This window comes from Drosophila ananassae, chromosome 3R, assembly GCF_017639315.1.
Source record: "Drosophila ananassae strain 14024-0371.13 chromosome 3R, ASM1763931v2, whole genome shotgun sequence".
Lineage (NCBI taxonomy): Eukaryota > Metazoa > Arthropoda > Insecta > Diptera > Drosophilidae > Drosophila > Drosophila ananassae.
In genome coordinates, this window is record NC_057930.1 from 28,241,256 (window position 1) to 28,257,532 (window position 16,277).

Sequence of the window (16,277 nt, forward strand, 5' to 3'; positions counted from 1 at the left end):
CTATCCAATCAAGTATAAATCATGGCGTAAAATTCTCTTATAAATAAATCCATCAATCTATGGAATATTTTCCTTAGCCCTAGGCTGGAAAACAAAAGAGAAATTATACAAAACATTTAAATGATTCCGCCAAAGTGGCCTCAAGGTTAGCCCAGCAGCGTCAATGTGGTGGCAACTAATAAAACGTGCACTAAATATTTATGAATTTTTATTTTACGACACCTTTGATGCATACCAGCTGTCACAATACACAGGCACCCCAAAACAGGCAGCAAAAAAAATCGGAACAATTTCGTTGCTCTTCCATAATTTAAGTTAAGAACGACACACAACCAAATTAACATAAAGCGTGAATGTTGTCCGGCAGAAAAAGAGAGAACCAAACAAAAAGAAAATCACGTTTTGCAATTAAACAAAAAAGGAGAATGAGCTGCTCGAGAGGGAATAATGCTATCCTTGAGTTCCTGGTGTCCTTCCTCCTCCCCATTACAAAGTGGCCCTTGGACCAAAGGACCTTGTTTATTTGGGTGGCCAAAGCAAAACTCCAAGCTGAAATGACAATGCAACAAAATAATTAAAAATTCGTGTGCAGAGGTTGATTTCCCAGCATGGGAAGCCCAGTAAAATAAACCCCGCCTTGTCGCCAGTCGGAAATTGCTTATGAATTGTAAACAGAAATGTCCTCCCGTCGCATGGCCTTCTGTAGTCCTGACCGGCTGGTCTGTTTGTGTTACGTGTGAATCATATTATACTTTTCGGCGCATGTTAGCCATAAAATTAGACAGAGTAAGAAAAGAACGATTTTGTTTCAGTTTCTTATGAGGAATAAAATGTTGAGTGTTCATTGAAGAAAGGATTTACCGGGTAGTGCCGGATATTCCACAGACAAGAAACTGCTTGTACCGTGAGCCAATAAGACCATGACCATGGTCAGCTAAGACCATTTTGCAGAGTTTCGCATCGTAGAAAGAACTTTTCAGAACAAATCCCTTTGTAGTTGAAGCAATGTACATAAAAATAGTGGCAAAGAAACACAAACCAGCCGCAAACAAATTGGGAGATCCACAGCTTAAGCCCAAAAACCAGTCACGTATCCAGGCACAAAGCGCATAGATATACACAGATATAGTACACATGCAAACAAAAAGTTGCAGACCCGGTCGCATAATTGTATTGCATAATTTTAGCACGCGCACTTCCGTCCCCCTGCCCCAAGCCCTTGTTGCCCACCATCATGCTATGTGACGGCAACTAAGCGCAACCCATAAATACGCCTAGAAATATGCTGCAATATTTTTGTAGCAGCCTCATTCGCAGGCGCATGCGCACAGACAATTCTCCACTACTTTTCTCATTACAAATTGGATTTTGCAGTCACATTTTGCTTATTACATTCAAAATCCATGCAAATTTCTTTATATGCCGTGCCGCCCCGAAAACCTCTTCCTTTTCGCCCATTGAACCGCAGTCGCCGGTTGCGTTTTTATGCTCCGCAGTTGCACAGGAAAAAAAATGTTTTTCATAATCAAAGAACTTAGGCAGAGATTTAAGCAGAGATTCTAAAACCGTAATACTTTTTTTCGGGGAGTATAGCTATTTTTATTGCGTGTTTGCTTATTCCATAAATTATTAATTAATTTTTTCCTGTGCTGATTACACTTGCATCTCATTACTATTTCCCGCAGATAGCTGCAGTTGCAAGCACACACACAAACAAACAAGTTGCAGGAAACGCAATAATATATATAGGCGACGGCTGCCAAGTTTATTGTGCAAATACAATAGAATATAGTTTTCTTTTTCTTTGGCTTCGCTCCTCCACAGCCCCCGCTTTTCCACTGCCGCGCCGTCGGGATCTGTGTGGAAATTAGCTGTGTGCAACGTGATAATACAATTTCAGTAAATTTTGCCGGCTTACAAAGTGCGCTGAAAGAACTTTATTGTCTGCAAAAGTGTAGATTATGTAATCATGATTGGGCTAGGAGACACTCTACTTTATCGGTGGTTTTGAGATATATACTTAGTTACTAGGGCTTAAATAGGAGTAGCTTAAAAATTCAAATCAAATCAAAGAAGTATTTTTTAATAGAAATAAACTAAATTACACATAGTAGAATTTGACTTTCTTGTTTCAAATTTCCGCACATTATGTTTATTTATTTTGTGATTATACGCTTAAAATCGTGAAAACCTAAATGCGACAAGTAAACTACCCAGAAATGAAGCAATTGTAATAAGCCCTGAGTGCAATAAATTTTAATAAGTTTATATAAACTTAGAAAATTTACAGCGAAAAAACGAATCTCAGTTTGCCGAAAAATATAGGTTTTTGGGAATACAATTGTGCTAAAATTTACATGAGTTTACAACCCCACTGGGGTTCCGCTTTAGTTTTTGGAAAATCGGCTGTTGTGGTATTGGTTCCGGCATCGCAGTATGTTCTGCCCGGTTCCACTTTCATAATGGAAATCATGTTAGTCTCCACCTTGGGCTGTTTGTCCAGCGGCTCCTGTAACTTGGCTACTTCTAGCTTCGGAGCATTTCTCTGGCGTAAATTTTGTCGAACTACTTTTTTATTGTCCTCATCGCTGTCGTCAATAATCAGGCGACGCATTTCCTGATTGCGCATCATGGTGAAGGGTGACCTCATATTGATGCTGAATGCCTCCAGGCGAGGTCGTCGGGGCGGTGATCTGCCACTGCCGTTTAATCGTTTGACGACTTTTTGAGGTGGGCTGGGTAAAGGGGAAGCCCGCCGTTTGCGACCCACCTGAATACTAATGGGAGCGTCCTCCATCACAGTGTCTTCCACAATGCCTCTTGGCTGTGGCTTAGCCACCCTGGGGGAATATGGTACCTTCGAGGGAGTTCTAGTTGTTTTCGGGGTAGCTGGCTTTCTGGGAGTCTTCGCAGCTTTCACAGAAGATTGGGGGGCTCGAATGGGTCCTCGTCCTCGGATCTGGGCGTATGTCCGTGGAATTCTGCACCCGGCATTCGGAGTTTTCGATGACCTCGGTTGTGGTTCCGGCTCCTGCAACATCAACGGCTGCGCCACCCGCATCAGCTTCGTCTCCGGATTAACTTTCATAGTCGCTGAAGTTTCTGAATTGTTGCGGCTTACCCTAGATGGGGTGGACGTGGCCACTGGCTGGGCGTTGTTAATCGAAGATGTGCACGAGCTTGACGGCTCTACGGTCAAATCGATCGGCTGCAAATCCCGGCGAGAATTCATCGTGAAAACTATGTACTAATTTTACTTTTTTTGGCGTACCCGAATGCTTTTTAAATACTGAGCTTATTTTTTTTAATAAATCGAGAGCCTTTCTTTGACACAAAGTTCAATTCATTGTAATTTTACCAAAAAATTTATTTCAATAAAGGCCCCATCAACGATCAGTTGAAAAAAAAGTTAAACTCTACACAATGCATTAAATTGTATTAGTTGTAAAATGATTTGTTCCGAAAGCATGACCGAAAAAACATAAAGAGGTATCTAAGTTTATATTCTGCAAAAAACGGAGATAGTAATTAAATTTAATGCCTGTCGAGAGAAGCGACGAGGGCCTCTGGCAGGGAATGGAGTAAGAATAACGAGCACCCATGGAAATAACCGCTGAGAAAACTTTGCCAGCTGTATTGCATTACGCCTTTAATTTCATTACAAGCCCGGGGCAGCCCCCAGAACCCCCGATCCGAGTTAGCCAATAAAATAGAGGAAAACACTTGTAAAGTCTGCCGGGGCGTCGTGGTGGGAGCTCATATTCCATGGCGTCTCGCCCATCATTGCAGCTGGAATTGGGGTTGGGCAGGGGGTGTGGCGTGAAGTAGTCCTTGCTGGAGGCGGGATCAAGGGGCGTTCAGCGGTTGGGGTTTATTATTTAATACTCTGAGTATCGTACGTTGAAATTAGCAGCCATAAATCAATGAAACGACCCGCACAAGTCTACAATTTTATAAGAAAAGCGCGACAAACGCATTTTGCTACATGAACTAGCTATTTTGGCTAATTAATTTAAGGGGCTTTGCTTAGATGGTGTTTTTAGTAAGTTTGACCGTGTTATGTATAAACTTTAATGTTGTTTAAGAATCCGAATGTACATGTTACACATCAAATTCATTTTTTCACTTTCAATTTTAATCAAGTATTCTCAGTTTAAATTATAATTCCAAGAAACAAATTTATTGTGAGTTCACTTGAATTAGAACATACCGTTTCGACGTGTGCCGTCACTTGAATATAATGGTATTGATAAGAGCTGATCGTATAAGACAGCATTTTAGATGAACCTGCGAAATATTTACAAGAGTAACATATGTATGTCAAATTTTTCCAAAAAAAAATGCAATTATTCACTACCTACTTTTGTTTAATTCGCATTTTGAGGCCTAATGTCCAATTCTGTCCTTGGGACTAACGCTTTCTTACTTATTTTTACCAAAACCTTCTATTTTTACTTTTGATCTCTCTCAGACAAAGTGTGTTGTAATTATGTGAGCTTCTCTTTAGGCGAAAGGAGTGACCCCATGTGACCCTAAATGAAGAGATGGGAGCAGTAATAAATCTTACCTCATTAGCTAAAATTTTCCATGAATCATAATATATGTGTGTACATTATTGCTTGTGTTCTTTGACCAGCATCGAGTATCATTTATAGACTGGACTAATTAGTAAGTTATCTGAATCGGGTTTGTGCGAAATATTTCAATTTGCATTTGATAGAACTTTTGGCGCAATTGCTTAACTAATTCCCTAGCCTTTTCGACAGGAATGAGTTAGGCAAACAGAAGGCGAGCAACTTTCCACATACCCACATTTAGCGGGAACAGACAAGACAAACAGCAAAACCTAGTTACAACAACGCTGGCGCAGAAAACTCAAACAGGACAAGACACAGCACAAGGACAAGGCTAACCTAGATGGGTGGCAGGGCGGTGGGTTCTGGGTGGTATGGATGTATAGTAGTTGCTGGTAGGGGGTAAGGAGCGTGGGGTGTGGGGTAAGAAGTACGGGTACAACCGGCAGCAAGCTGGAGCATTCTGCGTGACGGTTACAGCATGGCAAACAAGACGGCAACGACTAGTAGTCGCACTGGCAAAGTTCTACAACTAATCCTGACTGATGTTGCGACAATATATACAAACAGCCATCTGGATACACACTTTTATACAGTATGTATCTATGTATCTATATGGAGTGGCACAACACATGCTTCAGATGCTTCGCAGCTACGCTTTGCTGCCTTATTTTCTGCCCCCTTGTTTGCAATTTGTGTTGAAGATTTATGCGTTAGCGCAAAAGTTGCATTTCAAATGGATTTGTTTAAAAATATACGGAAATAATATCGCTCTAAAAAAGCTTCGGGATGATTGAAGTTTCAAATCGCTTGACCTTTCTATCAGGGTTTGAAATGGTTAGGTTGTTTTTACGTATTAATTGGTGAAGTTTTACCTGATAAGAATTTTTTTCTTTTTTCCCCAAGGGTATTCAGGCTATTTCTTTTATTAGAGTTTAGGTTATCAGCTAATTAATTTATATAGTTAAATATTCATAATTATCCAATACCTCTCTTAAATTTACGCTTTTAATGGGAATTAAAATTTTTCGGAAATTATTATAAGCTCAAAGTTTAATTCATTTAGTGCTGACAGCCACAAAAATTATAGCAATTGGTTTTATTAATTAGGCGTAAAACGCCACGCGACCTGGCGTCATTAAGCAAATTAGTTAGTTAACCTTATATTCAATGTAAACAATGAAACAATGTTAATGGTTGATTGATAAATTAAATTTTAATTGAAACCCTGAAGTCGGGTTTGTGTCGGGGTGGTGAGCTATAAATAGGTATCTCACCCGCTCGGTAAAACTTTTACAAAATGATTGAATGTGTTTTTCAAGCCACAGCTGTGACTACTAGTTCATCGTACTTCCTACATGCTTTTCCTGATTGGCGTGATGTTTGGGTGTGAAAAAGTTGGCTAAAAGCTTAAGTAATCCGTACCAAGCTCACATATTTTGTAGTAAATTTTTAAATTTATTGATAGATTTTGTATGTTTAAGTACGTTAAGTAAGCACAGATATAAAAGGGTACTATAGCAACCATGTATAGCACCTTTGCAGCCAAGAGCAGAATCATTACGGCTTGGAGGGAAACTCAAAGTGGACAAATCTGGAATATGAAACTTTTTGAATATGAAACTTAATTCCCATCTTACTAGTATTTTGTCATATGACTGTGAGGCAATTGACATCAAATATGATTTTAAAATTGTAGAAATAAATCTGGCTAATTAAAACTGGCAACGGAAACCTCAATAATCACTCAATAATTACAGAAATCTGTAGTTGGCCGGCTTATATTAGCAAGTTGTATACAAACTCGGTTTGCAAAGTTAACTGGGCTTTGCCATTTAATCACTGGCTGTCAATAATGTGTCAACATTTATAGCATTTCATGGAGCTGCTGTTGTTGAAAAATTGGCATATATTGGACTATGGAAATAACCGAAAATACTTCACATATTGACTCAGTTTTTATAATTACAATTTTTATGCTTTACAGCTTGCTGACAGAGTTGACGGCGTAAAATGGAATATGCATATTTATGGAAAAGCCAGCGAGTCAGGATGAACAAATGAAATGTTTATATAAGTGACATTGTAATTTGCAAACGTTCACTAATTACACCACATGTGAGTATGCATCGGTAGGCCAGCGCATTCGATATGAATTCAATAAACAAATAAATTAACGAAATTTTGCAACAAATCGTCGTTTGATTTTGTTGATTCCAAAATATGCTTTGTACGCCTAGAACACCGTACCCATATTTTCTGACTAAGCTGCCAAACTGCACTACCAATAATAAAGGGATAAAATATGTGTATAAACAAAAGCGATAGTTGATATAACATTACTTTAAGAGACTTTGTGTCCACTTAAAAAAAAATTAAAACTTTTGTAAAAAGCCCCTTTTACATTTTAATAATTCCCGCTATGAATGTAAACACAATTTTTGAAATTTAAACTGTTCCTGCAAATTAAAATTTCTGACTAATGAGGTATAATATATTCATGGAATGGATTTGGTACGAGACTAACTTTCAGCTCACCTGCCCAGGATATTTGCATAGGCCGCGAGTTTTGTGATTTGCAGTAAACCAAATCCAATTGCGATTTTCTGGATCGCATACATATGCAAGTGAAGTGATGTGTGTTCTGTTGCATTGTATGGCTCAACAATTACGTTGTGTTTATTTCAAATAGTTTACCGCCAGTTGCCGCGGGTTACCTCACTTCGATCCGCCTTTACCCGAAATCTATACCCTGCTTTCGACATAATTATTGCCATTTATTTTGTTGCTAAAATCTGTGCGAACAATTTGTAAAGCACAAACATATATATGCAAAAGTTATATGTGCATCACTCATACGATGCTTTCCTGAAAATTGCATGAAGTGATGTTTATTGGCAGGCTAGATCCTGAATTGTGGGGTCGGGTTACTTCATTATAATTGCATGCAGCGCAGTGGTGCTGTGAGTTTATCAATCAAACAGCATTCTCGAGTTTCTATATGAATATTTTGTTAAGCTTGCAGTTTGATTTTATGGTTTTATTCGACGCGCCAGCAGGATAATTCGAATATCGACCAGGCTTTGGGAGTATGGAGCCAATTGAGCGGGCTTGCATAGAACTATTGTAAATTTTGTATTTACCGAAGTCTAAAATAAGGTTTAGATTGGTCTTTAATTAAAACATTTTCGGAATTTTGTATTTTAATCCACGTAAGTTTTAAAAGCCAATATAGGCGGCAGAAATATAGGCGGTTACAAAAAGAGGAAACTAAGAGATAAGTTTCTCAGTCTTCTATATGGTCCTTTCTGGGTTCAACCTAATCCGCTTGTGGCCAATTTTTCCCAAAACCCCTAATTAAATGTTCCCATTGTTCTGGTCCCAATCGAAATCTTACAAAACTTTTGCCATTCACCTGTCGCGTCGGTCTCTCGTTAAACGTTAAATTAATTTCGAACTGGGGGCAAAAGTTTTAGTCTTTATCGGGGCAGGTGAAACTTTAAAAGACGAGCCTCCCCGAAAACTAAGTGTAACTTTTTCGGTTGGGCCTTAAGAAGACTTTGGATTACTTGGAATGCGACAGAACTTTTTTCAACATCACATTCTTAGCTTAATTTTTACTTAAAACAAGTAAAAACTTTAATGGTACTGGCGCGTTGGCCATTTCAAAAGAGTTCAGGTCTTGGCATTGGCCTTTTAATTAAAGGTTGGCGAGAAATTAATATAAATTGTTGACATCTAGTTTTGAAGGTTTCTTGAATCTTCAAGAATGGCTTGGTAATGCAACAATTCTAACTACAAGGCATAACCGTCAGTCTTGCTGACTTCCTCACACGGACAGTTTGATGTTCACTTATCAAAAAGCACTCTGCCCTCGGTCTCATGACAGGAGGAGTATGTCTCAATGGTGCACTACACCCACTCAGTTGAGGTTTTAACTGGGAGCTGGGAGTGGCTCATTTCTTGTCAATCGATGGGAATCCGGGTGCTGGCTGAAGCGGTTCTATGGAGCTGTGGCTAGAAAGCCAGCGAAGCAAATTGTTTTTAATTAAAAGTAAACAATATCAATTCGTTCGACAGTTATCCTGTGATGGTGCTGACATAGCTGGGTGCTGCCAGGATGCAGCACGGGGCCAGGACCTGTTTGGGCATCCGGTTGCATTGTTCTCGAGGGGAGGGATTAGGCGAGTAGCAAAACTAAATTATCAAGTGGCGTCTCCCAGTGCAGCTTTGACATGGCCTGTTCATTTATATCCAAACGCAAACATTCTCTTCCTCGCTCCTTTCCTTCGCAGGCTATTATTAATTGTCTCGTCTGGCTCAACTGGATTATTCCAAAGTTAATTTTCTTTGTATTGGATGAAAGTTGGTGCTGCAACAACCCTTTCATATTTTATATCAAAGTTTACAGTTCAGGCATTTAATTTGTCTGCTATCAGTTTTTTTCGATTTTTCAGCCTCTTCACTTCGTAAATGAATAGACGAGTTGAGAAAGTTGGAAAACTGAGTTTTGCTTTTAACAGTGGGTGTTTGTTTATTACTTTTCTTTTTAGTATTTTAAAATACGAATTTATAAATATTTTTAACTGAAAAAAAATTTTAATGTTCCCTAATATGCAATTCAGAGCAACAATGCCATTATCATTCCATTAACTGTACATTTTTGTAATTTCGCTTCTAACAACTCCGAAGCACCAACCTCGTCGTCCAACTATTCATTTTTATTTTCATGACTTAACGTTGATACAGTCTTTTCTGAGTGTGTGCAAAATGCTGCCTTACAAATATGTGAAAATTGCTCATTTGAAAAACTGACAGAAGGCATACGACATAAAATAGTACGACATGGGGGGAAAATGTGTAGGCAAATTGCCAGTCCAAAATGTGGTTGACAATTTTTTATTTTATTTTTTTTGTACATGTCCTGATGCTTATCAAAAATGCTTGACGCAATTTTGTGCAATAAAATTGTACGATGTGTTTATTTGCAATGTGGGCCTACAAAAAAATGTAAAGTATTCTGAATTTTGTATTTTAGAGATCATTTATTTATTGATGATTTATATATTTTAACTGAAAAATGTGACAAGTTGTACATATTTAAAGGGGATCATCCAAAAAATTTTACAAAAAATACAGAAAATAATAATAGTTTTTAGTTTTTTTTTACAGATGGAAAGAGAATCGATTTAAAAATCTTTTACGATATTTCGCTCAAGAATCGGGGGATTATTGGCAAAGATATAGACTTCGCGAGGGACAAGTTGGGCTCCCAGGCATTTCCCACGTTCTTGGATCGTCCACAAAATTTCACAAAAAATGTAAAAAATAATTCGTTGCTAGGTTTGGATGCAGAATGAAAGAGAATCGATATAAAAATCGTTTACGATATCACGCTCAAGAATCGGGTGATTATTGTCAAAAATATAGCCATCGCAGTGGGTCATATATTGCTCCCCAGTCGTTTTCCAGGATTTCGAAGGGGACACCCCAGAAAATTTAACAAAAAATCTAAAAAATAATTGTTTTTTAGATTTTGATGCAGATTGAAAGGGAATCGATTTGCAAATCGTTTAAGATACTCCTCTCTAGAATATATATATACATATATATATTCAGACATTATTGTAATAATGGAATTTGCAATCAAGCTTAAAATACGTTGAACTCAAGTTTGGTAGTCCCCAAGCAAATCAATTATCTGAAAAGTTTGGAGTCAACTTTTTGCATGTGCCTCACTTCCATAAATTGTAAAAATGATGTTCGTATGTGGCTATAAGGATATATGCTCATATATATATGTTGACGACTACAGGGACATTAGGAAACCTAATGAATGGAAACTTAAATCAATTAGACAATAAACGATGATGAATGGATCTAATTTTACATATATTTTTTTGTTGAAACTTTTCGTTTTAAAGAGCTGCAAGAAACTTGGTAACAATATGAATAGCATAAAGGTCCCCAATTGGGAAACAGGGAAAACCCTGATTGTTGTTGTTTTTCTGCCTATCACGCCTTCTTGGTTCCTGGAATTTTCTATTTTTCTCTGTTGTCCTTTCTCGCTCCTATACCCTACAGGTTTGTTATAAATTTTTTTTCACTAACCTTTTTGCTTGAAGTTCTTTTATAATAATTTATAAAATAGGTTAAGAATTCTCTTAAGTATATATGTTAATCTTATGTTGCTATTTTATCAATTTTTAATTCCACAGTTTTAAATAGGGTGTGTCCATTTTAAAGGGAATTTATTGGTCGTGGTTCTGCAAGCTCAAAAAAATGTGTCCAAGTATACAACACATGTTTTTCCCTTGGCTGCTTTGTATGCAGCGCCTGCTATCAGTTGTTGGATTTTCAATAGCCAAGTACACTTTGGGTCTGACAGAAAGACTGGAGAGCGCGGACGACGAGGTATTATTATCAGTGGCAAAAATACACATAGAACACAATTGCGTAAGTAATATTTTTTTAGGATATTTATTACGCATTAAAATGCAAATATTTGAAGCACATAGCAGTCGTATTGCAGGAGGAACCTTGGGATATCTTCGAGGGAAATTTATTTTTGAAACACTATTTTTGAAGCATGTGTTTACAAATAATTTTTCGGTGTAAAAAATGTAAATGTAAAACATATTCAAAATGTCGCCTGGTTGGGTGGGGTGGCATAATCTCAAGAGAAGTCGAATTTAAAGCCCAGAGCTTGCTACCTTCATGGGGGCCATGCAACCTCTGATGCAACCCTTTAAGTCAGCATGTAATTTGCTGTTTGGACAACTTGTCGCTGGTGACATTTTGGCTGAGCCTCGACTGGGATTGGGTATCTGGGTCCCGCCTAACTAACTTCCTGTACATGGGTGATGACTTGTTCGAGCCCGGCCATCCCCGGGCGCCCCAGCATCTTTTGTCCTGCCAAACTCATGTGTGCAGGCCACGTTGTCGGTGACATACTCCGCCAAATGACAACAGCCAGCCAACAGGGTTCGACTTCGGGTTTAGCTGCAGATGCAGAAACTCGTTCCCAGCAGCCCAAAGTAGCAGGAGCTCTAGCTACAGCTCCTGGATGGAGTGCTGGGAACAACGCTGGGCAATGGCTGGGCCCAGTTATAGATACATCATGGTTGGATTGGTTTCGGCTTTGGCTTTCCCTCTCCTGATTTTCTTTTCCTCTGCTTGCTCTCCCAGCCTGTGTATCAATCCAACAACGTGCCACTTGTTAACGCACAATGGAGTCCTTTACACAACGTTGATTGATATGGCCCGGCAGAGGGTGCCCAAAGGATGGTCTTTGTTCGGGAGGAAATTTAGGTGTAGTTATTGTACTTTGCCTGCTGAGTTCTCCAAGATTCGTGCGGAAAAAACTATCTTGAAGTTGACTTATCTATAAGCGGACTCCCATCTGGCAATTGATTGGCTAATAATAATCTGAATCTATAGTCAGCTTAGTAGTTTTTATAATTGGTTGCTTCTATAACTCAAAAATGATCTTGACTAATTATGCGCGAATGCCCCCCCAGACAGACCTTTCAAAGGTTGAAAAGAATTTGTATGTGGCGTATTCATGGGCGTTGCACCTTTTTAGAAAATGTTTGCAAAATATTGACAAAGCTATTACGTAGCGCGCTCAAATTAATAGAAACGGCAAGGTAAACACTCGAACGTGAATACACCAACCGACGGGCAGGGACGTCTTTTCAGGTGGCAGCTTTCTCTTTTGGCAAATCTCTTAAATGCTGTTTGCATGTTTGTTCGTGTCTTTGTTGGCAAATTAACACACACATTGAGGGACGTACGTGAGCCTACACAAACATATATACAGCGAGGGTAAACAAAACAGCGTAGCCTACCAATGCGGGCGGTGTATTTATATTTTCGCCTTTGAGTGGTTTACTCCAACATCCTGCCATGCATCTCCACCTCCCGCCCCATAGCCCTTCATATGTCACTCGGCAGTTTTTATGGCTTTTTTATACGCCGGCATACTTTTTCTCCTTTATTTTACACCTTTGCAAACAGTTTTAAAACAACTTTTGTGGCAAAGGCACTGAATGAAATGGGCACATATTTATAAGATTAATTGGAGCCAGCGGTGGTTATTTTTTTTAACTAGCCAAGGGCACTCTCCTAACTAAGAATCTTTTCCAAATAAGGCTCACGAAAACTTTGTGTTATAAATAGTTGATTTACTTGAAGAAGACAAAGAAGTGTAAGTCGGGCAGACTAGTTTTCTTTCATACATAAATGCGTGCTTAAAAAATATTCTTTGTATTTTGAGCATCAAGCCATGTTGCATTTTCGCTAATTACCTTTTATTTAACCCCAAACTGCGAGCAAACTTTTTCAGCCGGTAATCAGCTAATTAAGCAACTTTACCTATCGATAAGATTTTTTATGTCGGTCGTGGGTGGCAATTCAATTTTCCTTTCAAAATCTTCCACAATGGCTGGCAACTCAGCTCTGGGAATATTTTTTTAAAAACATATGTATATGAAGGAAATATTTTACATGAAAAATTATAATCTTTTCGAGTATATTTCAGGGGTTTTCAACCATGCATTTTAAAACCAATAAACAATTTGATACATTTTAGCATATTTTCGAATTATTGTGCAATGCAAATAGGTGCCTGTGTAGATGGGTGGATATATTCGGAAACTTTAAAATGAAAAGTACAAAACTGAAATTATTGTAAAATATACAAAGCCAGACAACAATAAACTTTTTCCACAGACTGTGTTCTTGCCACTTTTCGCTTGTTTTTCAGCTTTCTGGCGCACCTGTTACCGCAACAGAAAAAACAACAGCACAACACCTTGCTCCAAGTTTTTTGTTTGGCTGCAGTTGCTCTGAGTTTTGAGTTTTGTGTTTGCCTGTCAATGCAAAATGGTATAAGGGAAAACAAAAATCTGGGAAGTTGTACTTGGTAATGCTTTGTGGGTAGAGAAGAACCTCTAATCAAATTGGGAAATAATTTGCATTTTATATAAAAGAAAAGTTTTTCGTAATCTGTTGGCCTGCAAATTCGAAGGTGTTTATTTCAGATATTGGCTCAGACTATTGGTAATTAGCATATTGCTTACAAATATGTTTATTTATTGTTATATTTACGTCTCTGCAACATAAGGGGCGTAACAGTACAACAAACAATTTGGCCAGGAGATGTGTCGAGATATGCCACTTAAACTTGACATGAGGAGAACAAGAACTTAACAAGATGGGTTGCATGTCCTTTCACATGAGCAGCTCATAAAAATGCGATGTGAGACGGCAACACATGTATGCTTTATGTTGGAGAAAGTCCTGAGCCCTTCCAACCCTCTACCTGGGTCAGGTTACGTGCCCAAGGCACTACCAGAGTACCAGAGCTCTTCCTGCCAACACGCCATCCTGTCGGGCTCTCACTCAACGCCCATTCAGAGTTTATATGATACTATATGTAAGGGAGTGTCCTTTTCTGTCTTTTGACGCTGCTTTGCTGGGGGGATGTGTTAATTACAGAAAAATTGCGAGAATTTGTATTATTTACTTTGTTTTCAAGCTTGAGTCTGTGCGGCCGTTGTTTACCTCGAGTAGCGTGGGTCCTGTGCGTGTGTGAGCTGCAGTGTGAAAGGACATAGTCGAGGAAATCTCAGTTGTTGCCAGTGGTTGCCAAGCGATACTAGAAGGGACTTGATTGTTGCTTATCGCTATAATAATCTATCACCATATTATGTTTGCACTGTAATTTATCTTCTACTCTAAACAAATGTATTTCGTTTTTTAAATTGTAGTTCCTCTTGAGCTTCAATGGGTGCTATCTAACATACATTCTCGTCCTTCGGCATTCTTCCTTGGCATTACATTTTAATTGTCTTTTGCGATTTGGCTAAGGCTTGTCTTGTATCTGGTCGTGTGCGTGTATTTGCGGCATTGTTTTTCCGATTTTGTTCCTTGGTTGGTCCTGGCCTCCGTTGTTATTGCATTCCTTTGCTTTGGTTTTTCGTAGCGCGTAAATAAATTTCATATCATGACATTTATTACTGACCCTTAAGCCACCCCCACCCCGTACAGTCGCCCAATCCGCAATCCGAAAACCCACAAGCCCAATACATGTGGGCCTGGAGATTACCAACACTTTTCCCCCAGGGTTTTCCACTGCCATTTCCGCTCGCATCGGTTTCCCAATGGCTTTTTCCACAGCCGCAGCGGTTACAATTTTCATTTAAGATTTGTTTTCGCTTTTTAGCCGTTTCTGGCCCCTCACACGCCCTTACATTTTGATTTATTTTAGTACTGAGTGGGAGCTTCGGGGTTAAGGCGACGAGAACAATGACGAGAAATGCAAAACAAATGCAGGGGAAATGAACGAGGCCTGAAATGAATGCGCAATGAATAACGAAACGAATGAAAAGTGTGTGGAGCTGGAGATGAAGATTAAATGTAAGTGGACGGCGCACAGAAACAATTGTAGTTAATTTACGCGTGCAGAGAAAAATGCATAACAAATTAATGAGGGCTCCAACGTAAATAATCGCACTGCAAAAAATAGTTTCCTTCATCGACGCGATTGCTTGAGCTTGAGATGAAAAAAAGGGGCATCTCCAGATATTGTCTTAAGTTCAGAACTTTCAAATAATTTTCATTGTGATTAATTGTTGGGGGTCTTTGTAATTTTCATTTTATTGTGGTGTGATTAGAAAGTTTTTCTTTTAATGTGTATAGGAAAAACTTGTATACACATTTTAAAAGCTTTCGAAATAGATGAGGCATACGGTGCGTATGAGTGATCAACCGCTAGAACCTGAGAAAGTGAATGGATCTTTTAGAGATAATGAATTTTAGTCCTTCAGTTTTTCATAAAAATCGTATATGTTTGCCAAAAAACAAAAAAAAATGTCAGTGCACTGGAAATGCCCAAGACACTATTGCTGCCTCGAGGACTCGGATGTCCTTTGTCCTGCCTGGCAACCTCGCTTTCAAAGCTCACTTGACTGTGAAATAAACGGACAACGCAAGATCTCCAGCCTGAATGGAGGGCAGCGAAAGAAAAAACGCATTGTCTTTGTCTTTTGCATAATTTATTTATATTTCCATTTTCATTGGACGCCGTTCGCGCAGTTAAGATGGAGAACAAGATGAAGAGGCGGCCGACAGATGCCTACATTTCCGGATCAGCAAATAATTACAAGCTTAATAACAAATTTAATATTGCGTGGCCTCGAAGGCCATTTTATTTATTGTTTACCCTTTGTGCTTCCTTTATCTGAGTCCCACCTTCCAGCCTCCCAGCCTCACAACCCCACTCGCCTTTTGCCTTTTAATGAGGGAAGGACGACTGTTTGCGCTCCACTAACAATGAGCAGGTCTCCGCCAGCCGGGATTACAAAGGTCCTTTCTTCGCCCTCGTCCGGCGACCTCTTTATTTGCTGTCCATTCGTTTACAGTTGCTGCCATTAAAGCTCGCCCACGCTCATATTTACTCGTGACAGCCCCAACACCCTGAAGTTACATGTTGTTTGTAGCACTTTAAGCCGTCTGAAGAGCTCTTGGCCTTGCAATTAGTTCGGGGAGAATCCTGCGCTTGTTTCTATTTGTTTCGTTTGTTGCAGCACACATTTTGATGGGAATGTTGCGCCTTAGGTCCACTTCGAAATTACTGGACACGCTGACAGGCTCACTTTAGAAAGTTCTTAGGGAGCATTACTTAGTCGCTTCTGCTAA

The 16,277-nt window shown here is 39.0% G+C and overlaps 1 protein-coding gene across 1 annotated transcript; it reads right to left on the reverse strand.

Moving 5' to 3' along the window:
• Nucleotides 1-2,238: 2,238 nt before the first annotated feature.
• Nucleotides 2,239-3,373, reverse strand: LOC6497787. The gene has a single exon (XM_001961416.4). The coding sequence runs from the start codon at nucleotides 3,230-3,232 to the stop codon at nucleotides 2,354-2,356; it is 879 nt and encodes a 292-aa protein (XP_001961452.1). The 5' UTR covers nucleotides 3,233-3,373; the 3' UTR covers nucleotides 2,239-2,353.
• Between the last annotated feature and the right edge of the window lie 12,904 nt (nucleotides 3,374-16,277).

What these genes read in the sequence shown, in the direction of transcription:
- LOC6497787 (XM_001961416.4), bottom strand. Translation starts at nt 3,232, where the DNA reads ATGAATTCTCGCCGGGATTTGCAGCCGATCGATTTGACCGTAGAGCCG.